The sequence below is a fragment of the Crocodylus porosus genome, unplaced genomic scaffold (assembly GCF_001723895.1).
Source record: "Crocodylus porosus isolate Cpor-Errol unplaced genomic scaffold, CroPor_comp1, whole genome shotgun sequence".
In the NCBI taxonomy this organism is placed as follows: Eukaryota; Metazoa; Chordata; order Crocodylia; family Crocodylidae; genus Crocodylus; species Crocodylus porosus.
The window spans coordinates 115,751,899-115,775,747 of record NW_017728943.1 but is presented as its reverse complement, the minus strand read 5'-3'; the positions used below and the strand labels follow the sequence as shown (position 1 = coordinate 115,775,747).

The 23,849-nt window shown below is 42.1% G+C and overlaps 1 protein-coding gene across 4 annotated transcripts in view; it reads left to right on the top strand.

Moving 5' to 3' along the window:
* The window catches only part of TIAM2 (T-cell lymphoma invasion and metastasis 2), a 268,351-nt gene that overhangs the window by 174,559 nt on the left and 69,943 nt on the right, over nt 1-23,849 (top strand). For 3 of the 4 annotated variants that reach the window (XM_019550038.1, XM_019550040.1, XM_019550039.1), the window contains 5 exons: nt 4,414-4,581; nt 7,837-7,941; nt 8,858-8,936; nt 11,163-11,255; nt 13,302-13,562. In XM_019550038.1, the coding sequence (XP_019405583.1) occupies nt 4,414-4,581; nt 7,837-7,941; nt 8,858-8,936; nt 11,163-11,255; nt 13,302-13,562 (706 nt within the window). The remainder of the gene's footprint in view (nt 1-4,413; nt 4,582-7,836; nt 7,942-8,857; nt 8,937-11,162; nt 11,256-13,301; nt 13,563-23,849) is intronic. The other variant, XM_019550041.1, reaches the window with a different exon arrangement.

Here is a 23,849-nt window from a genome sequence, read left to right as displayed (position 1 = left end):
CCAGCACAGCCCCTGCTACTGGCAGGCCCTTGGGGCACTCCTGGCCACAGCAAGCAGAGCCCCTGGTGGCATGCTGCTCTGGTGCATCTTGGGAGCTGCATGTGTTGGCACAGAGCCAGCCCAGTTCAGCCTACTGGTAGGCACCTTCGGGCCAGACCATGCTGGCTCCATGCCAGCACATGGTGCTTGTAGCACTGCAGGCAGGAACCACATGTAGCTGCAGGCACTTGGCTATAGCTGTGCATCACTGGGGCTCTGCCTGCCCTGGCCAGGAACGTCCCAGTGGCCTGCCATTGGCTGCTGCCACAAGCTGCAGAGCCTGTGCACCATGAGATGAGGGCATGTGACAGGGGGGTCTGCACCCACCCCACTCTTTTGCATGCAGGTGCTCCCCTTTCCACTTACCAGCTACACCCTGTGGAATTATGCAATATTTTACGATTATGTGTAGTCATATGTTTTACACGCAAAATGACACAGGTGCATAATTTCCTGGGGTGTAACTGATTCACATCAACAGTATCTCATGCAGATGAGCAATCTCTGGCTGGAAGGAGAATGTTGGATGTCCTCAAGCTGTACAACAGCTGTCCTGCTCCCCCACAGACAGAACCTGAACCATGCTGAGCACCTATGAAGGGTTTTTGGAGATGTTACAGAAACAGGAAAATCTATAGCCCTTCTCTGCCATTTCATACCCCATTTGCTGGGTCTGGGCCCTTTACTGCTGCAGAGGGAGACAATTAATCCAAGTCCTTTGGCTAAATTGTTAGGCAGGGGAAGGGGGATTGTTTGGTTTTAAGAAGGTTAACTATAGCTTCTGCTTTTTTTTTTTAACACGTTCCCAGCATTCTGATGAATCATGCAATGGTTCGGAACTGATTCATTATAACTCTCCAAACCGTTATGATTGGAATCAGCCCAGTTTCATTAGCCGGTTAAAAACAAAATACAAAACCCAAAATGGAATCATACTCTTTATAAGATGCTATCAAATAAAATTAATACCAGTAGTAGAGTACATTTTTCTAACATATTGCTTGCAAAGGTTATGTCAACAAACAGACAAAGGCCAGGGAAATAATGAAGTAACCACCTGGTTCTCAAGCAACACATGGCACAATGTGTGACAGTGCACATGTCCTGGCGTGTGTTGCTGGAAATTTGGATGGGTTGTTATAACTTAATGTGGCAATGAATGAATGAACTATTGTAGTATTAGTCATTGCAGTCATAACAGAAAAAATCACTCAGTGTCAGAATTTCTGAGGTGGAAAATGTGGATGAAGCAATGGCATCTTGACCGCAGCTAAGGAATATATTCTAATTTAATAAGAAAGACTTAACAAAAACTGAGCAATGCCTATGTTTGGTCATCAGTGTTCACAGCAAACATGATTTTGAATCCATAACTTGTTACACTGATTTAAAAAAACCTTCCAAGTTATGTAATTAAAGGGGTAAAGAGGGTGATACCTATAAAGTCTGTTTTCCTCCATTTTACTCTGTTACTGTTTTGTATCCTAGCACTCAATGCATGCAGAATATTTATAATGAACAAATTAAAGGGCTGCTGTTGACTTCTTGTTAATAGTCCACTTGGAATTGCTAGAGGCATCTCCTCAGTTAACATACCATGTTACTTCTATTTTCACTCCAGGAAGTACATTGAAAATTATTGGTTTGACACGTTATATCAGGACTGTTAACTTTTACAGTTCATCTTTTTTGCTTAACTTCAGTTCTGTTATTTGCACATTGAAAGGAACTTATAGCTGACTCCCAGCTTCTTGATTCCTGGTGCTTTCTGATATACGCACTGTTTTATAGGAGTTGTCCTATAATATTGCAACTGTTCCATAGTAGAGATGTACAGCCACTGGCCTGTAAGGTCACATTTGGCCTATGGAGCCATGTCCTCTGAACTGAGGGGCTCCCTAAGGGTCCAGAAATCTGGCAGTGGAGGTGCAATAGCAATTAACGCTGACACTTCTCCCCCTGCTGCTAAATTTCCAAGCTCCACATAGCTGGATCATCCCTACATAGAGGGATCCGGCCCATTCCTGTGCAGCTGAATCAAGCACAGGATTGAGCCCACAAACTGGTTCCAGTCTATGGACCAACCTGGCAATGGTCATTTAACCATTTGCTTCAATAATATGACTCATGTAGTTTAAAACGGGCTGTTACTGTAGGATGACCATAATGGAGAGATGACAATTTATGCCAACCCATGAGTCTACTCCATAACATCGTATTCTATATAGTAGATAACTATTATGAATGTTTGATTTTTTTTTCAAATGACTTCAACTCAGTACTGTACCATGCTCAAAAATCGTATGTTAAAAACATTGTTCCTTATAACATTATTATTGCAGTTCCAAATGTCTAATTTGGCTGCCCACCTCCCCTCCCCCCGCATTCATGGATAATGTGGTAATTACAGTAGTATGGCTGTTTGAGATTATCATTTTCACTGTCATGTTTATCATTCAGAAAAACAAAATAATAACAGTTATGCTGTTTCTCTTAGTCAAGTGTCCTCAGTATGTCTGGTGCTATGCCAGCAGAGAAGGAAATACAATCTTTGACCAAAACAGATTCAGTATAAGCCTTCTTTTCTAGTGCTCAATATAGTCCTGTCCTGGGGTTGCATTGCCCCATGGGTGCACCAGGAAGAATTAAATCTGAGGGTTTCCAAGCGTGCAGAGTAAGTGTACTTCTACACCTTTCCTGCAGATATGGACAACTTTTCTAGCTGATGAGAAAGACGTATGCCTATTTTTAGCCCTCCTGCTTTGAGGTTGCCATGGAAAAATTGTGCATTTACGTATTCTAGGTTTAAGCTGTTTTTAGCTGGGTCTCTTTCCTTATACCCTTACTTATCCTCTCTTATGGACATTTACATGGCCCAGCCACAGTGTGGCCAGGAATTCAAATGTCTAATAGCTGGAAAAGTGCCAGTGCAGCTATATGTGTTTTCTTTTCTGCCTCATTAGTTCATTTTGAACTTTCAAGAAAAAATGCAAGCCAGAAGAAGGTGCATCAAGACAGGAAAGAGAATAATAGAGAAACAATATTTAAAAGAATACCTTGCCCCAATCCCTTGTATATGTTTACACAGAGTGGTTTTTGTCATGCTTTATTGTCCACAACGAAATGGATACAATTCATCAGATGCATTTCATGTTTGATGTTGGACCAAACTTGAATTAGAAACTAGGTAATGACAGATTAAATACTCTACACTAGTTACCAAACAATACAATACTGTAGAGTAGGTAGAGTTAGGAATATTTTATTTCCATTCATTACCTTCTTACGTTGTTTCAATGGCGTTCTTTGCTCCACAGTGCTCTCTGCTGGGAGATTTACCATCTTATCCTTTCTTATTAGCAATATAGTAGTCCAGTAATATCTTTTTTGTATGAATTGTTTGATTAACCACTTACTTAACTGTTTAATCCTGTTTAGGTCTTATTTCTATTTGATTGCATATAGATGTGTATGTCTCTCTACATTAAATTAAATTACTGTAGATGCAGGAGATTGGATTACATGACTTCAGTCGTATCACACTTTCTCAAGAGGAAGCCTGGACTCAAGTCCTTGATAACAGAACAGGGGTATCAAACTCATCTGGCCGCTGGGCCAGATTGGGCCCATGGATCTCCTTCCTCCCCCAGCATACCTGATCCATATCTGCTCCAGGACTGCTCTGGGACCCGGGACCCACAGTACGTAGGGCACGGAATGGCAGCCACACTGCCCATGGTGGCCAACCCAGCAGCTCTGGGACTACTGAATACAGCACCTGTTCCAGCCAGTCCAGGACCTGTGCTTCACACAGCGACTGGGAGTGACATATCCCAGACCAGTGGGAGTGGGCATTTTGTGTGGTACACATGCACGTGGTGTTGAATAGTCCACCTGGGGCAGCCACTGTTTAAGGCGTGGTTGTCACTGACTGGACAGTACCACACAGCACTGATTTGAGCTGCTCTGGGATCCATGCCATATGCAGCGTGGCTCCCAGACCACCTGGAACAGCTACTGGATCTAGGATGCTAGGGGAGGGGAAGGGAGAAGAGGATGGGGTCCATGGGCCTGAACCAGCCCACAAATTGGCTCCATGCCATGGGCACATGCCATATCTGATCAGACCCAGGGGCAGCACAAGGGGCTGGATGGCAGGGCACTGCAGGGATCCGGCCTGCGGGCCATACATTTGACATCCCTGGTACAGAAGAACCGGTGTAGAAATTTTGTTCTTGTACGAACAAGAGTGACCTTGTCACAATACTGTTTTTAAATATAGGTACCATACACCCTGGTAGCAGACCTACAGTATAATGTATTATTGAGATTGGTATATCTTTACATGCTGTAAATTTCCCCCTTTATTTTCAGCAGCAAGTCAATGAACTTCTGAATGTTTACTGTTCAGCACCAGAGAATGGCCAGAAGGAAAGCACGTGGGAAATCCAGACGTATGTTCACTTCTCAGATAGCCAAGGAGTCACATTAACTCTCAAGCCAGAACACAGGGTGGAAGATGTTTTGTCTATGGCCTGCAAGGTATGGAGCTTTCACACCTGAAAGCATCTGGCTAATAATAGTAGGCTTTAAAAGGGCTACAGTATACACATGGTATATCAGTTATTTTAATGTTGTAATCAAGTATCTAAGCCAGTATCTGAGTCCCAGTGTCTGTGTATACACCTCAGCTTTTCCTATAGTCCTACTATGTGCACAGTAGAACTGAGGCAGGAATGCTTGGGGGATCGTTTTAAGCCCTGATGCCCAAGCTAATCTGTAGCCAGAGTCTGTTGAAGGAGCAATGATAATCTCTAACCATGAGAGCTCTTGATCTGTGTCCTATCCCCTTCACATCAGGGTCATTACAACCAAGAGAATCCCTGATTCATACGAGAAGCTATAGAGGGAGGATGGTGATTAGTCAAGTTATTTCAGTGTCATAATGGCCCCACTATGAGCTAAGGTAAACTGTTTGCCTGGAGTTGTATTCTGTAATGTGTGTAAACTTAATTAAAACCCAAATTTTCTCAAATAGAAATACTTAAGATTTAATTCCATTCTAACTCATAGAAAGGTGAGAAATCCATTAAAATTATTCTGTTAGGATTGTAACAAAGAAAAAACTGAAACTTGTGTGAATTTCTGAAAGGGTCACGTTTTTAAATTAGGTCACAGGATGACTTGGATCATACAAAATTCAATAGCTACACAAAAAGTCAATGTTGTGAATGAGGGGAGAGGATATGCTGTAATTTTCATATTGAAAAAACCGAATCATTGTTTTTGGGCAGAATGAAACATAGAGTCATGAGCAGCACCTCCTTAACACTAAAAATAGCTTAGGAGTGTCTGATGCCAACAAGACTGAATGTGAATGAATTTATGAATCAACCTATTTTCAAAATTTGTAGTCGAGAATAAAAAAAATTGGGAAACATTAAACATCAGTTTAAGTCATGTTATTTGGCAAATGCCATGTCATGTTTACCTTACCCCCAACCCCTGCCCAATAGAAATCAAGCAAACAAACAATCTCTATCACTCAAGCAACCGTTGTTTGGCATAGACCAGTGTGAAATTCTAAGGGCACTGATTTACTTAGTCAAAATTTAAGAGTTTCAGAACTTCTGATAGAGGAATGGTTACAACTTAACTGCTTTCTGTATGTAGTAACATCTTAGGAAACAAATAATGATAACAGTATTTTTTTTTTTTAAATGGCATTATCTCTTTTTTCTAAGTCAGGGCAAGGGCAATGCTTTAGTTAAGTAACAATGCATTGAATATAACTTTAATAAAAAAAATCTTTTTCACATTAATCCTTGTTCCTACTGGATCATGAAGAAGTAATTTAATTTAGTATCTGGTTTGCAGCTATACCACTTGCAAAAAAGAAATAAATGAAGAATGTCATATAAGATTTTGGTTGACCACCAGGTGGTATGATAGAGCTGAAACTTTTGGAAATGAATAGCTACTGTAAAAGAAAGGAGTTCTGCTAATAATAGGGTACAGGTCTTAAATGAAATGATGAGTTCAATTACTTGCCACCCTGAGTATGTTCTTCTAAAATATCTGTCAGCTGTAAACACCCCCCACCCTTTCCCCTCAGACTTTTTTGTTAGGTCTGTCACCTGAAATGTTTGCTAGTAAGGCACCAATTGTGAGGGAGGTTTTCCTTCAATTTGAAACATTTTCCCCCCTCTTCTGTGTGTACAGCTTTTCATAGACATTATCTAATGATGACTCCTTTCTCTTGCATCTTTCCTAGTTCTTTTCTGTCTTACATTTCTATTCTGCTTTTGGAAAAATAAATCTTGGATTGGCAACCCTGTTTGACTGCAGCAGTAGTTTGACACCATGTTGTCTCCACCCCAGGGTTCCTCTACTCATCCCCATACCCTGATGCCCTGTTCCCTTTGTCCTGGCATGGACCCCTACCTACCTCCTCTTTCCCCCTACCCGGCCTGCAGCTGTATCCTGACTGCACTACCTCCCTCCTTATAGCTGCAAGGTGAGTAGCTGTTAGAGAAGGGGTGGCCAGAGGGACGTAGCTCCAGTATACAACTGGGGATAGGGCTATGCTCATGTGAGCCACAAAGCCCTGATGAGAACTCAGGCAGCTGCACTCCTGCTCGGACACCAGGTGGTGCTGTTCTGCTCTGTCTGTGCATTCAAGTTCTATGTTTCTTAGTTTTTATGGATGGCTCCGTTTTTTTAATGGACTTTATGGACAAGAATTTTTTGCCCTATTTTTTTTGTGGACTGTCTTTAAATTTATGGGCCGTTGGCAACCCTGGTATGTAAGAATAAAGTCAGATATTTTATTTCTTCATCCATATTTTAAGGGTTTTATGCTTTTCTTATTTATAATCTGCATGCATTCTGAGATTTAGAAGGCATGTACACAAAGAGATTATGTACCTTAATAAAATAATTTACAGCAAAATCCATATAATACCAATAAATTCAATTACACATAATGGAATATTTAAATATTTCTTCTCAGTAGATTTAGGTTTCACAAGCTTCAAAGGTCTGTTAAACCAAGGTGAAATAACTTTAATGGGTACACAGCCTTCTCCTATTTTGAATTGTTGCTCTATTAATATTTTAAAATGAAAGATTTGTTGAAGCGGGCACAGTAGGATACTGAATCTGAGAGACAGATTCCCTAGGGGCTCCTGTCTCTTAGGTCACCATCTTTAGAGAATATTTCCATTTCCCTCTGACTTTCCTCTCAGATATTAGGCTTTCATTTTGACTGCATATGGTGAAAAGTGGGTGTTGCTCCCTCATTGCAGTTGAAACTTGGCTTTAAAAAAATACAATAAAAGCTACCCCATAGGGAACCCTTCCTCTTCTAATAGCCTGCCTCTGTATATGCATTTTCTATATCAAAAGTTCAAGGTGCTGAGCAGAACAGTGTTATATAGAAGAGCTGCATAAAAAGGTGGATGGATGTCTGTGCGATTTTTCATAAGGGCGGAACTGGGTCATAAATTGGTTTGAAAACTCATAATAATTTATAGATAGTCTAATAGCCAAGGCATCATGTTTATACAAGGTTTTTATTAGTACCCTTACAAGAAAATGAAGATCATGTTAACATGAACTAGAATCTTACCATCTAGGCAATGCAACTAGTTTTATCTATACCCCAAATCAGTTATGACTTCTTCAAGATTGTCTTTTTAATAACATCTAAAGACTTAGTATGTGTGTGGCTTCTTTATCTTTTGGGAGTCCATAACTATATCATAAATTCCAAAAACATATTTTTTCATCCTGTAGATGAAGCACCTGGAGCCAAGTTGCTATGGTCTACAACTTAGAAGACTGATAGATGAAAATATTGAATACTGTGTTCCTGAAGCTTATGAATACGTGCAAGACCAGGCAAGTTGGATCCAATGTAGATTAAAAAATTCTTACTATTTGTAGCTACATTTAAATTATACCCTAAATATATGTATGATTTACATTAAAGATGAGGATTTTTTTGGATTTGACCAGTTAGCTGGACTGTATTCTGCCACACCTATTCATAGTAAACTACAGTCACCCCCTGCAGAGATAATTTGATTGCCTCACATGATCTAAGTCTATCAGAAGCACTGTTTTGTAGACTTTTAACAGGACTTGTACTGCATGGGTCTGGTACTAGATTTTTTGCACAAGCATTTGGATTTAACTAAATATCATATTTTTTTCCACACAACATGCCCCTGAATAAGATGCATATCTTGTTTTTGAAAGGAACAATGAAGAAATAAGAAGGTCTCTCCTTGCAAATACCAATAAGTATGATATATTCCCCAGGAAGATACTGGCAGTTACAGTGGGGTGGGGAGGGGAGGGTCCAAAAATTGTAGGTGCTTTGTTAACCCCCTAGTTACAAGGATGTCATAGGTGTGGCAGCTGAACTGAGTCAGCAGCACCTGCCAAGTCAGCTGAGAGCCTGATCTCTAGTCAGAAGCAGCATCTGTGGAGTCAGCTGAGGGCCCACCTTGCTGATTCAGTAGGAGCCTCTGTATTTTTCAATTAAAAAGGTACATATTATAGGTGATAAAATACAGAAATATTTTACTGCATAGAAAGTACAGTAATTCTTTACTGTATAGTTAGTCCCACTATTTCAGTGATATTCCTAGAAAAACACATTCTTTACTATGAGTAAAGGTGAAAAAAATTGCCTTTGAGTGGATTATTTCATAAAACAGCTCTAAGTTTTTCTGTAAAATAATCACTGACGTTTTGAAGCTTTTGCAGTCCTACAGGGTCATACTGTAACAACATGTTTTCTTTCTAACAGATATACGATGAAATAGAGCTATTTCCATTAAGTGTTTATCATGTGAATCTTACAAAGATTGAGAATATAAATGATTTTGGTAAGCCTAATTTAAAATCCTTTCCATTTTTTTTTCTCTTTTATTTTCCTATTCTTTTTCAGTGGTTTTTTTTTTTTTTTCAGGAGCTTTCTGTTTCTTAATATCTTTTGTTCTACAATAGATGGCTCAACATTTTGAGTCTGGCAAATGCACAAATTAGCACTGTAAGGAAGGTTGAAGACTTACTCTTCATTTTATGTGGACCATTATATTTTTTGATTCCTCCTGGAAGAACAGATGAAAGACTTCTACTTGTTACTACACAGATCAGCCTATTAGGCATTTTAAATAGTCAGAGAACAACTTACTCTTTCTGAACTAAATAAAATCAGCCAGCCCCCTCTTTAAAGACCAAGTTCTGTTTTGTCACTAAAATCTTTGTTGAATCCATGCCAGTCAACTGTCACTTGATAGATATTTTAACTGGCCTGTTAGCACCTAAGAGTATCCATGTGTTTGTTCACTGTGAAAAGAAAAAAAAATAAGTGAGCAAAGCCCTAAAGAAAAAAAGATAGCAAGATAATGATGCTATAGGAGAGAAAAAAGGAAATTGCATTCACTTGCAGCAAAGTCAGTGAGAGTCTTTTCATTGATTTAAATGAGAGTTGGATTTCACCCCTTGGTTTGTAGTCTCCTTCAGGTCAGGTGCTGTTTCTCTTTCTAACTTTCTGTCTTCCTCTGTCTTCCCTAAATAAACAATAGTTCAAATCTTGCAGTCCTTGCTCAAAGTGATACTCCCAACCACTTGGTAATTTTGCCTCAGCAAGGATTACATAATTTAGCCCAAGGAGGGGTTTAAAGGTAAAGACAAAAGATGAGCAGGTTTATCTACACGTGCTTAACTGCACAGTAGACTAATTTGCTTCAATGTAATGGATCACAGTCTACACATGCGATGTCATCAGACTTCAGCAAACTAATTTTTGCTGCCATAAAATAGTTCTGTTGGGGACAGTGCTACCTTATGGTGGTGAAAATAACTGCGCCTAAATGCATGTGTAAATGCTGACCTGATTATACACTGTGCCCCAGCCAGCCCATCTGCCACCTGACGCCTGGATCTGGACCCCCAAGCTGACTCTCTGGGCCCCCTGCCAGCCTGGGGCAGCTCTACCCGGGCTCCAACTGCAGCAGTCCTGGGCACAGTGTTGTCTACATATGCGCCCTGAACCTTTAGCAGTTTGAACATCTGTGTGTGTCATTAAGGTACCATGATAAACTCTTGTTCATGCTACACCGGACTTTGACATGTCACCTTAATGGCACTTGTAGATGCACCAGGTATGTACTAAGAGGAGAGCAAATAGTACAGGGGAAAAAAGGAAAGGAAAGGAAAAAGAAGAACTAGGCAGATGAAATATGAACTATAGCATGGGTTCATATGAGTGAACCTGCAACATTTTTAGTTGCCCATTTGTCAAGCATGGCTTTGACCTTCTTGAACATGTTCACCTTGGTTTCTAAAGAGGTTTGCTAGTTATCTTGAATTCAGCTTCCATTTTTTGTGGTTTCTGAGACCATAAACATATTTTGAAAGGAATACAATAGAATTTTCCCAACTTCACTGAAAGAAAAATTAATTTCCCTTTCTGCTTACTTTTAAACCTATCTACCCTTTTAGTTTATCTTTTTCAGCAATAGGAAGGGAGTAGCTGTTGAGAATCATCACTTCAGACAAGGATTTCTTGGGCTTTTTCAGTATTGATCATAATGAGATTGGCATCCATCATAATGAGGGCTTGCTCTAAATATATTGCCTATATACACATAGATTTATTCATATACAAAAATGAGACCTTCAGGCACCTTTTGCTCTCATTTTCCCACAACAATGGTACAAAAACCTTACAACTTTCATCTCGGTATTTTGTAGTTCTAGTTATCTGTATTATAGAAATGGGGTTGATGTTTCCCCATCTAAAATAATCTAATTAAACCTTTATAGTGCATAGTGGTGATTTTTCCATAGTAAAAAGTTTTGTCATCTCATTCTTAGTAAATAGTGAAATTAGTTAATTTAAGAACACTTCTTTCAAGAATTTGTCTTAGCACATGTATGTACTTATTAGCAGTAAGAAGTGTCAACTCTGATTATGTAGATTCAATCTACTGAACGTGCAAAACTAAATGAGAAATGCATGATATTAACATAATTCTCTTGGTCCTTGTTTTGAAAAGACTAACAGTTTTGAAGGTAAAGCTCTTTTTTGTTTGTTTTCACTTCAGGTTTTGCAGTCACAGCTCAAGTTGACGAAAACCAACATCTGACTCGTATATTCATAAGCAACGTCCTCCCAGATGGACTGGCTTACAGGGAAGGTTTGTATCATACATGTATTAAACAAACTTCCATTAAATAACAGAACTCTAAGAGACCTTAAGTATCGTTTGTAAATGGCTCTATGTTTCTGCTGTCTTTTGTTTCCTTTTTTGAATACCCTGGAGGTATAAAATGTTATAAAAGATATTTTACATGAAGTGGCTAAGGGAGAGATGAACTAGAGATGAAGTGAGGAGATTTGTTGTTTGCACCTGAATGAAATTTTTCTCCCAACATTCAGAACGGGTAACTTGGCAAAACCTAGGAATTGGCATAGGAGTAGAATGCAGAAATTCTCCACACTGGGGTATAGGCAGCTATAAAATTGCCTGTAACAAATGATACCAGTATAAGCTGTTATGATGCCACTGTTGCATCTGGACGATTTTGTGGCAATTCAGCTGCATCAAATCACTGCAACTTTAACCTTATTTTATTCAAGGTCAATATTAAGGTGACTAGGTTTAAATAACAGCTAGATCAGGGTGGGCAAAATGCAGCCCGCGGCCTGGATACAGCCTGCCAGGCCATTCTGTCCAGCCCATGGGACTCCTAAAAAATTTTAGAAAATTAATATTTATCTTCCCTGGGCTGCCTGTCATGAGGCCCTCAATGGCTTGCCGAAATTCAGTAAGAAGCCCTCTGCCCAAAATTATTGCCCGCCCCTGAGCTAGATCATAAGAATTGATAAAAACTCCCAAGTAACAGTTTCCCCTCCTTCGTTTAAAGTTGTTGAAAGGTGTGTTTGAACATATATCCTCATACTGTCTACAACATCATTGTTACGCTTAGCCTCCAAGGGCATTTATACACATACTTCTTCATCCTACAACCTGCCATAGATCCGCTGCCTCACTCGATTTAATTGAGTCTGTTCTGCACCTGAGCCGATGTGTACCATGCTGTGTCATGTGCGGTTGTAAAAGCGGCAAAATGTGCATCAGTGTGAAGAAAATAGCAGTGGTGCGCTTTTGAACTAAAGCACCTCCAGTGTGTTTTAGTTCAAAAGCACGCTAACTCCCATTTTGTTGCTTATACAACTGCAAGCTTTGCAGTGCTGGGTACTCTTCAAAGTGTCCGGCACTGCGGCGCTTCCATGTGTTAAAAATGCCCCAAGATCCTTGGTCTCTACTTTGCAAGCAACAGTGAAGCAACAAAAAAACCTGTGCCATCCATGGTGTTGCTAGAAGCTGTGGTGTTCATTTGTTCATTCTGTGGTGTTCATTTGTTCTGCTGTCTGGGACCCTCCTCACCTGAAAGGAAGGCAGAAAGCAGGGCTGGGTGGCATCTTTGAAATAAATTGGTTCAGAGGGCAGAAGAGTTCATGGCAACATCTAGTTGGATGCTGTGAATGCTATGGACTAGGTGAACTGTATGAAATCTCTCTGAACACTCTCTAAGGTGCCAACCTGCTCTGCCTTTGCCTGACTTCAAACTAACATAGCTCTATCTCTCTCTACCTGAAAGGGAGGGACAGAACTGGCACTTCAGTCAGATGGAGCACAGTGGCCCCCTGGTTATTACTGATTCTGAAATGCATCTATTGCTGCTATCTCAATTTGCTGAAATTGCTCATGAAATCCTTACCTGTTAGCCTTCCCCATTGTAGACTTCCCCATATTTTTCCCAAGAAGGATTTAATAAGCTTGATTATCTACTTGTTTTTTTTCTAGACAGGGATCTCAAAATAAAAGATTTTTTGCCTACATAGTTTTCAGGATGCTCTAGTCTTATAAAATGTTGTGCAAGACTTAATGATTCTTGTCGGGAGACTCCTCAGAGTGGTCTTATTTTAGCTTTGGAATAGGGTGCAACAGCTATGTCATAGTGGCACATATTACAAATTACAGCATACATGTAGCCCCAGTCCTACAGGCATGGCACTTACAGAAGTCCTGTTACCTCCAGTAGGAGGACTACAGGATTACATCACTTGTCTTAAGAAAAAATAATCATCAAAGTACAATACGCTTTGTTTTACAGCTATATTCACTAATGCTTTTGTATCTCCTTTCTTGTCTCTCTTTCCCTTCTTATGCTGCCAGGGCTACGCGTAGGCAATGAAATCTTGATTATAAATGGGGAAGCTGTGTCTGACCTGGACCTCAGACAGATGGAGTTACTGTTTTCTGAGAGAAGTGTAATGCTGACTCTCAGAACAAGTCATTATCCCAATAAGCAAGCATTATGCACTTCATGGTCAGAGGGTGACCTTTCCAGGGACCCCAAAAATCTATTACCCCCTCCTAATCAGTCACAGCTCCTGGAAGAATTTCTTGATAACTTCAAAAAGAATACAGCAAATGGTAAGATGACAATGATTTCTTAAACTATTTTTCTATACCAGAATCAGCTATTTAAAATACACTTCAAAATTCTTCTTATGCATTAAAAGAGAAAAACAGGTGCAGGTCTGTAAATTCCTGTTAAATTTCATGCATTTCTGTTATTATAGTAACATCTAGGAAGTAGAAAAGAAAGAGAAAATGATAGTTCCTGCACAGAAGTTTTATATGCTTTGAACCCATTTCACTACATTATCCCTGTAATGTTGAGCACTATAGTTGCCTTGTGGTATCAAGGTCATCTATTATAACTCTCCAAAAGTTTTGCTCTGTTAGTCTTTTTGTAAAATACCATGTCAATTTTGGGTACTTTAAAACTAACAATCAGCAGCTGAAAATGGAGTTATTTTACAGCAGCTCTGTCTACCAAGATCTATTCTCTTCGTGTTCTAGTGGAATACAGGTATCCATTTTATGTAAATGCATCCTTCACATTTTAAAGTCTTTTAATGTGATTCTTCCTATTACCTTCTCTTTGGATTTTTGATAAGAGTATAATCTTGCAGCTGATATTTTATATTTTACCATTTACACGTATTATCTCAGTATGAATTTGGGGCCATGCGCTGTATGGGTGCATGAGGTAGGTAGTCCTAAGTGAAAAGACTGCTTCAGGAAGGAAGAAAATGCATGATTCCACTTTCCTTCTGCATTAGGTAGCAGAAAGCAGCATATACATCCTCAGTGCATGATGCAGCCTGTTGCATGTAGTAGGAAGCTATTAATTCACTGAGCACTAGATCAGGCGCCTGGTACACTGCTGAGTTTTGACAAGTATGCATGTTCACACCTTTGGGGGACCTATGCCACTTTTACCAGTTGCTCAGTGTTTCCCCAAGTCCCGTGGATAGTTTTTTTGCTTTAATAGGAGTGACTAGTTTGGTCTTCTGTGAACTGAAATATCATCAAATATCGCCTCGCCCAGAGAAATCTTAACAAGCAGCATAAATATCACTCTGAGATTGCCAGGTTTTATTTGAGAGAAATGTCAGTGTGCTGCCAGAAGATCTTTAAGATAACTGCATTAAATAAAAATTGTTTGGGTGTGCTTTTTTGTTTGTTTTCTTGTTTTAGACTTGACAGTTACGCATACAAGTTAATTCTATGTATTGATTTAATTCAGTGTCATGAAGGGGAAAAAAGTTGCAGTTCCATCTTTATACCTCTGGGGGATGCTAGTAAAACTCTGCAGGAAATCTAAGACCAGGTTCATTGCTGCACAGGGGAGAAGAGTTGTCTTGGGGCTTAATTATGGTGGCAAGTGTTTTCTAATCTGAATCTTTGTGTGATTTTAAAGAGAGAGACAGAGAATTAAAAAATCACAAAGGAAAAGTCATTAGAATGGATTTAATTATAAAGCAACTTTTATTAGGTCATCTTTGAAATTAAAAAATCTGAAAACTAGATTTGTGATGCAGTAAGTAGCATCTCTCTCAGGGGCCTTAGTTCAATTTAAAATACCATTAAATCAACTATTGGCATATAAAACTTGGTGCCATAAAACAAAAATTATGGAGCTAATTAATTACATAATTATGTTAGGGCTATCATTCAGCTTGTTAGCTTGATATTCTAGGCCAGCATTACCTGGAGTATTCAGTCTAATAAATGTATGTGTCCGTTCACCAGATTCATTTTTCCTTGGGGATAAATTCACAACCTGTGTTAATCTCCATATATGCTATTATAATAAGAAATTACGAGAGTATTGTAGCATATTCTCAGCACTAATGGATAAAAAGGTATATTTTATTTGCTTTACTGATTCAGAAAGCAGTCAGTGTAGACATATTTACTCTGAAATGGAAAAGTGGTTCTAAATTGGGCTTTATGAAAAAGTCTATCATTTCAAATTATTGTGTACTGGCATTTGGCTTCTGCTCCCCTCATTCAGTTCATATGGGAACAAAAGAAAACACTACTTCGATATAATAAGTAGTCTTAATGGGTTTATCTCCTCATCCTTATTTTACGTAGAGAGAACAAATAGGAAGGGGACAGGCTGCATGACTATACATTTGGGTGCTAGGGATTTCTTGATTCTGATCCTGGCTGTGATGCTGCTCAGCTGGATGGTGTGAAGTGAGTCACCTAGATCACAGTTTTCAAAAATGACTTGTGAATTTGGACACCCACTATTCTCGGTGTCTGACGAGTGTCTGCTCTTCAGAGGTCCCAAGCAACTATTGCTTTCTTTTGAAGTCAGCAGCATCTGTAGATGTTGAGCACTTCTGAAAATCAAGCCCAGTTTGCCAGCATCAAAAAAATCGGAAAATTCTTTGCCTTATGTGTGCTTTAAACTTTTTTTGGCAGCTTCTACATTAGTTAAGAAAAAAATAAATAACTACTTTCCTTACTGACAAGTGCAGAATATTAGTCTTATAAAGTGATTTGAAAATGAAAAGTACCTGACTGTGTTGTTATCCTATAGGATCAGCTGCTGATAATTTTACGCTGGCCAGTAAATCTCTAAGGTGCCTCCATCCTCTGTTTTCCGCCTGACTTCAGCTAACCACCTTTCTCTGGCCAGTAGCAAGGCAGAAATTACTATAAATGAATCCTTTTGAACAACTATTTTCTTTGTAAAGCTTTGATGGCAAGTGGCTTGTCTGTGTCTATATTTACAGCTTTGTAACTCCTTAGCATTGTCATTGTGAAGGCTTTTTCCTGCCTAGTCCCTTGCATTGTGGACACAAAATTTTACTGAATGTCAGACTCTTGTTACCAAGTGAATGGTTTTCTTTGTAGGCATCACCTCTGCCATTCCTTTAAAAAAAAAAAAAAAAAAAAAAATCAGTCATTGGGAATTTTCTGTAGGAGTGATTCATTTTCTCCAGCAGATTGCATCAGCCCTGGGGAAGTATATTTGGACCTCTCTGCCTTCCCTGCTGTTTATAATCTGACCTCCCACGCGACAGAACAATGTGTATGTTGCTGAGACACCTGTTTGTTAAAGCTTTTACTGCAAAAAAAATAACATGAAACAAACGAACAAAAAAGTCTGTATATTGCATTTACCTGAATCCAAGATGACTTGGAATTTAAGATGACCATTAAGATTCAATACTTGGAACATTTGTTATAATTCTCCACGTGTAGAATCTAGTTTTTGGGGAATCATTTTAAATTTATTCCCCCACCACTGCAGTGGGGAAAGCAGTGGCAGGGGCTTTCATGTGCTCTACACTCTGTCTGCCCTGTGCTTCTTCCCTCATGCTAGGTCAACGTTGGAGGTCAAGTTGCAGAATCCATCTGTCCTGGGTCATACTCAAATCCAGAGTGAGATTTTTTTCCCCAATATTAAATGGGGAAAAATTAATTTTGAATTTGAGTAAATATGCTACATGTATGTATGTCTATCTCTGTATATGTATTTGTTTTCATATATAGAAATACATAGAAAGCCAATGATCTGAGCAACTAAATTTGTCTGGATTCTTTATGCTAAGTAAGTTAAACAAGTATTTGCAAAGCAGTAATAAAAATGAGGGAATTAGAATGGAATCTTTACATCTATGGAAAATATAAATGTGTTTCATTTTAACATGGCATAACTATTCAAGAAACAAGGACTTGAATTGAGAAGAGGTAGTTAGCCATGTTAGTCTGAAGTCAGGCAGGCAAGGTGCCATGTGCCTTATAGACTAACTGCATCAGAGATGCATAAGCTTTCATGAGCCAGAGATCATGTTTAATAGATGCTGTGATCTGATGAAGCATAGCATTTAATGAAGTGAACTCTGGCTTATGAAAGCATATGCATCTTTGACGCAGTTAGTCCAGGGACTGGCAAAATGCAGCACTTTGGCTGGATCTGGCCTGTGAACTGATTTTTGCCTGGTCCATTGCAGATCCCTTGGCTCTGCAACACCCATGTCCTGTGCTAGCCCACAGCTTGCCCTGGGATGCCTGGGTGGTGGCAGTAGTTCCTAGCCCCACTGGCTCAGTGTGGAGCAAAGCAGTGCAGGGGCAGCAACAGTGGTGGGAGCCCCAGTGAGGATGCTGCGTTTGAGGCTGGGGGCCAGTCTCAGTGGAGACTGCTTGTGGCCGGGCTGGGGGCTGGTGCCCACCCTCACAGGGGCTCCTGCTGCTGCTTGTGCCCCTGCGCTACTCTGCTCTGCTCCAAGCTGGTGGGGTTGGGGCCTGCTGCTGCTGCATGGGCATCCCAGAATGAGCTGGCATGGGATGGGTTGCCCCAGCACTGCCTGCCTCCCCTGGCCCTGGCCACTGCAAGTATGTAATGGGGCATTGAATCACCGCTGGGTCCACCCCGCTCCCTCCCCCACCTGCTTGCCATGCATCCCAGGCTAGAGAAGGGAAAGAGGAGGGCAGCAAAATTCCTCCCAAGCTGCCTCCACAGGGCTTACAGCCCTTCTCTCCCCTTCATGGGTGTTGTGGCCTCCCAGTGAGGCCTAGCAGCTCTGCCCCAGCCGCACAGTGTCACTGCCTCAAGATCCCAGCTCTGGTGAGCTAGGTGGGCAGGGAGCTGCATCCGGGACCAGATCCAGGATTGTGGGGTGGTGGCAGTGTGGAGCTGGGATGGGGTGGAGCTGCAGTCCACTTCCTATTTGCTCCTGCCTGTGGAACCCGCACCTGTCGCAGGGACATGCAGTGGGCAGTGGATCATAGCTGACCCGGCCCCGCCCTGTCACTGCCCTGTGCCCCTGCCCTGTAAGCCCAACTTCCCTCACCCATTCCACTTCTGACCACCACTGCATCCCATGTAGGGAGTTTTGGTGAGTTGTTACATGTGGGGGGTGCTGACCTGGCCCATGAAAACTCACCAAAACAGCATATGTGGCCCTTGGACCCAAATAATCGCTGACTTAGTCTGTAAAAGATGTTACATTTAAAAAATGATGACTGTGTTAACAGAGTAATAAATTGTAACATGCCATGTGTTCAAGGAAGTTATCACTTGATAATGAGCCACATTAATGGTGGTTTAGATGCAGAGCTGTTATGTATTAAATATAGCATATCTGTGCATCTCATCTGTAGCATGCTTTAATTTGAATGGGTGGTGTTTTACACATAGGATGATAGTGGTTTGGCCAGGTCCTCCAGCCTCCCTGGATGGACTGTTTTCACCCTTGTGCATGCCCCTTCTCTTTCTCACCCTTGCGCTTGCTCTCTCTGTCCCTGCTCCCCCATGGCACCCTTCCTGAAGGGGACTCTGCCTCCTGCTGAACTCTACTGCCCCAGGGTGCCTCAGTGGGAGATGACGTAACTCAGCCCCCCTCTTCCCTTTCCACACCCAGCCTTCAAGGCTGCTGTTTTAAGGAGCCATTTATCACCTATGTGAGTGCCAGCATGTAAACACTCAACCTGACATGCTTTACTTGAAGAAGGTGGGATAGAGATGCACCTTATAGACCAAATGAATCGGAGATGCATGAGCTTTTGTGAGTCCATGCCCGCTTTAGCTCCTACTCATGAAAGCTCATCTTTCTCTGATTTAGTTAGCCGGTCAGGCACATCTTTATGCTTTACTTGCACACAACAGGAATGTGGTGGGAGACAGGAAAAGCACAAACATGGAAGCACTTCATATAGCATTTGGGAGAATTTGAGCCCTGCTGCTCCTGCTCTCGGCTGCCCTTCGCACAGGCCTCCCCTGCTACCCACGAGGAGCTCAGCTGACGAGGTCAGAACTCACCTCTTAAAGCAGCAAAGCTGAAGTGTTTTGGAGGGAGGAGGTGGGGATGACAGCTCCTGGGAGCAGCTCCCCTTGCTGGCAAGTGCTGGCAGAGCAAGTTCCCAGGGCCCCATTTTCCCCCTCTAGCTTTTTCTATGAATGGAAAGCAGGTCACATGGAGTGACAGTTTCCATCAAGCAACATTACTTGTTTGATGGAAATAACATCTGCATGGGTCTAAGGTACCTCTCTACCCTGCCTTCAAGCCCTTGAATGTCATATTTGTTAGTTTTCCTATGCCTGTTTTTGTAATTATTCAATCTTCTATTGATGTGTGAAGCATAAACAGTCAATTTTTGTAGAAGGAGATTTGAATCCCTGCTGTCCCTGTCCTCTTCCCCGCCCCCCCCCCCCCCCCCCCCCCCCCCCAAGCAATTTTCAGGATGTGAGTGATTACAATTAGGATTGGGCAAAAAACATTTTCCGGATAATATTTTATTTTCCAAAGCTTAGTTTCTGGTCAACTGAAACTGTCTGTTGATTTCCCCATGAGTTTGTGAATTGAGATCTCAGCTTTGAAATTTTCAAAACTGCTCATTTGAAACTATTTAGATTTTTGTGGGGACTGGATTTACAAGGGGACAAAAGGATCATTCACAAAACCAAGGTGGTAGTGCCTGCCTCCACCTAAAACCCCAGTGGCTCCCACATCTCATCCAGGATGTGGGAGATTGAGATTCATATCCCATCCCTGACTGATTCAGAGTATAGATATTTGAACTGAGGTCAGCCAGAAGAGTACCCATCAGGCTATATGTCATCCTTAGTCAATCTCTGTTACTTTCATAAACCCATTGCCCTTTGTATGTAGAATATTAATGGGGCCAAGCTGAGAGTCCAAATGACTCTAGGTGGTGGGGGGTACTTGTTAGATATGGAAGCAGTCATGGTTGTAGTCCCTACTCCAGGGGTGGGCAATTATAGGGGCCAAAGGGCCACATAGGGAGTTTTGATGAGCTGTTGAGAGAGGTCAGCACCCCTCCTCCCCCCAGCAACAGCTCACCAGAACTTCCTATGGGGCTGTGGGCTGGTGGGGAGCAATATTCAGGAGTGGGAGAGGCAGCCAAGGCTGAGATCACATGCCCCTGCCCTCTGCAGTGTGGGGTGTATGTGGGGAGGGGTGTGTGAGTGGGGGGGGAGGGGTTGGGGCTGCCCTGGCACTAAGTCATGGGAGCCTGCTGTGGTTGCAGAGCATGTGCAGCAGAGCTTCCCCGGGTGGTGTGGTCCGTGGTGACCCTGCAGCATTCCACATGGGGCTGAGCCCCACCTGCTTGCACTAGGGCAGCCCATGCTGCACTCTGTCTGGTGCCCACAGCCTGGCCAGGTGCTGCTCTGCACCCCCTGCTTCCAGTGACTGCAGAAGCAGCTTCTGGCAGGCTGTTCCCAGTGTGGCTGCAGGCTGCTGGGTGCTGCTCTGCACTCCTGCCTCCAGCAGCAGCTCCTCTCACTCCTGGCAGGCATGCAGGGATCCAGCTCCAAGCCCTGGCCACCTTTCACTGGAACCTGAAGCTGGAGCCTCATGTGCTGTGGTAGGAGCCGCCTAACTGAAACTGATTGCCCGGAGTGGTGTGGCACGGCGCAGTGCATTACAGCAGGGGCAAGATCAGAAGCAGGACCTGCTGCTGGAGGTGGGAAGTGCAGAGCAGCACCTGGCTGCAGCCGTACTGAGAACAGCCCCAGCATGCTAGCTGGGGTTTGAGCCGGTGAGCACTGGCCCAAGCTCATGCTGTCCTGGTATGTGCAAGCAGGGCATGGCCTTATGGACAGCACCATGGGGGCAGCTGTGGGCCAGATCCAGTCATCTGGTGGGCCGTATTTTGCTTACCCCTGCCCTGCTGTGTTTAATTCATATTGCTTAGGCAAAGAGGAACAGAGTCTGGCTCATTTGGAGGGGGAAGAAACAGAACATTCAGAGGCTGATTGACCTCTCATTCAGTTTTATTCAGGCTACCCTGTGTACCTATTTGGGTAAGCTAAGAATGTGATCTGGAAGCTCTTGCAAACCTTAGCTGATCCAAAACATTTATCATTCTCAAGGTCTTGTCTCATTAAGACAGAGAAAGAGTCAGAAGAATTTGAAGCTACTCTACCTCATTATTTCTGTGAGCGTACAGACTCTGAGTGAAGCCAGTGGGCTTGTGCCAGTTTCACAGCAGCCCACGTCTCTGTCTGCCTTCATCTGTTGATTCTGATTTTTCAGTCAATCTATGAAACATTCCTGACTGAAAGCTCACTAAAGGCTCTTTGTGGAACTCTGCCCAGATATAAAATGTATAACATTGCTCCAGAGTTAATATTCATACTGTTAGTTCTTTCTGAAGATTTTTTTTTTTGCTTCATTGCTTCTGTTTCTTTGTTAAGATTCCTATCCTTGCTGCAGAGTTCATTATCATATGTGAGAGGCTAGTTTTCCAGGGCTTCCAAGGCCATTCTGTTTTTACTTGTTTACTTTATTTCATAGTGTTGACAAAAGAGTGCAAAACAGCTGTTGCATGCAATTAAATAATCTCTGCTGGCACTTTTATGTTTAAAGTAACGTAGATTCCTTTTAGATGTCAGCTCTAATTTGAAAGGAAGATTTATTAGTTTTAATTGCATATACTTCTTTCCGTCTACTAGAACTGTTTCTAATAGTACATGCTCAATGGCTTTACATCAGGAGGAAGGCAACCTATTAGAAAAATACTCTTCTGTATGTGGAATGACAATACCTGGATGACCACTTCCTTGGTCCAGGCTCCTCTCAACTCCTTCCACTTGGAAAGCATCCCTCTGGAGGATATAGAGAAATAAAACACTGACTTCTCTAAGGGCCTTGTTACACTAATTTTAGGTGGCTCTTGGAGTTCCTAACACCTAGATTGCCTGCATATTAACACCTGAAACCAGTTTTTAAGCTCAAAGTGAAGCCACTCCAGGGCAGGATTCTCTCTGATTCATGGTACCCAGCATCTGTTAAGCTAAGGTGCAGCCATGCTGGGTTACACCTTAATATACACACTCCATCCGCCCTCCCACTCTCTCTCTCTGGCCTGGATTAGGTTCGCTGCCCCCCTCCTCCCCACACTTACTTGCAGCTGCTCTGCAGCAGCTGTTGTTAGGCAGACAGATTTACCCTACCCGGCCTGCTCCCCTGGGACAGAGTGCGGATAGCCACAAATAAGTTGGGGAGCCTTGGGGATAGTGGTGGGGAACAGGGCGAAACCCTGAGGGGCAGGGGGAAGCCTGGAATGGGAAGGGGGTCAATTCTTACCTGTCAGCCCTTCAGGCACCTGCTGGCCTGAAGTATGACTGCTCCAAACTTGAGCTAGCACTGATGCCGATCAACATTTGTGGAGCTCAACGTGTAACTTATAACAAGGCCCTTAAAGGAGCCTAAGGGAACGCAGGACAGGGACTAGCTATACGTGTCAAATGTTCCTTTAGGTAACACCATGCAGTACAGAGTCTGCCCTCCTGGCTTTTTTTTTGTTATCTAATGCAAATGATTTTATATCGTGTATGATATGAAATGGTGTTGTGTATTTGGGATTGAATCCAATTTTGGCTTATGACAATAAAATGTCATGTAGTTTTGGGATGTAGGTGCTATATCAGAGGAAGTATTGTCTCTGTTCAAAACAGGTTAATAGAAGGACTTCTTGCTTGGGGGATATGGTGTAATGCAGGCTTTTTTCTAGCTTCCAGAAGTAGTGATTTGGTACTCTGTTGCTGGCACTTGACAGTCTTATTTGCTTTCAGTTTAAATGTGTGCTGCAAATTTAAACATTGTTTATCCTGTAACACTGATCAGCCCATGGTTCCTAGTGAAGGATTGTTCTGTTCAGTTGCATCCTGTGAAAATAATAGTCCAAACTATCCATTCCCAGTAGAACTTAGTCAAAGAGGAGAGGGATGATTTACACCAGAAGTTAATCTGGCTCAGTGCAACTTGTGTGGATGCAAATTAGGACATGCAGGCTAGTGAAACCATAACAAATCCAGCATAGTAGCAATACAGAAAATGTAGATGTTAGTCATAAAAATAATATTTTGCAAGCTAAGGAAGTATGGGTTGGATGAATGGACCAGGCTGGATCGTCGGCCTTAGTGGGTAGTGATCAATGGCTCTATGTCTAATTGGCAGCTGATGTCAAGTAGAGTGCCCCAGGGGTCAGTCCTGTGGCCGGTTTTGTTCAATTTACTAGGGTTACCATATGTCTGAGTTTTCCTGGACATGGCCTCTTTTTGAGTCCTATCTCTGTCTGGGCAGTTTTTTAAAATATCAGAAGATGTCCAGGATTGTACTTTGCCTCTGCCCCAGCAAGGAGCTGCTTGGGGATAGGGGCAACAAGGGAAGGTGACTGGTGGCCAGGGCATCACATGCTCTGCAGGCAGGCCCCAGAAGCTGCAGGTCGGAGGGAGAGCTAGAGAGGTGCTTGGGCTGCAGCAGGGTAGGGAGAAGGGGGTTGGGAGGTTGTTCAGGGGCAGGGGGCTGTGGGTTGGGAGTGAGGGGCACCAGTATGGCCTGGGGGGCAGGGTACTGTGGTTCAGGAATGAGGGGGAACATC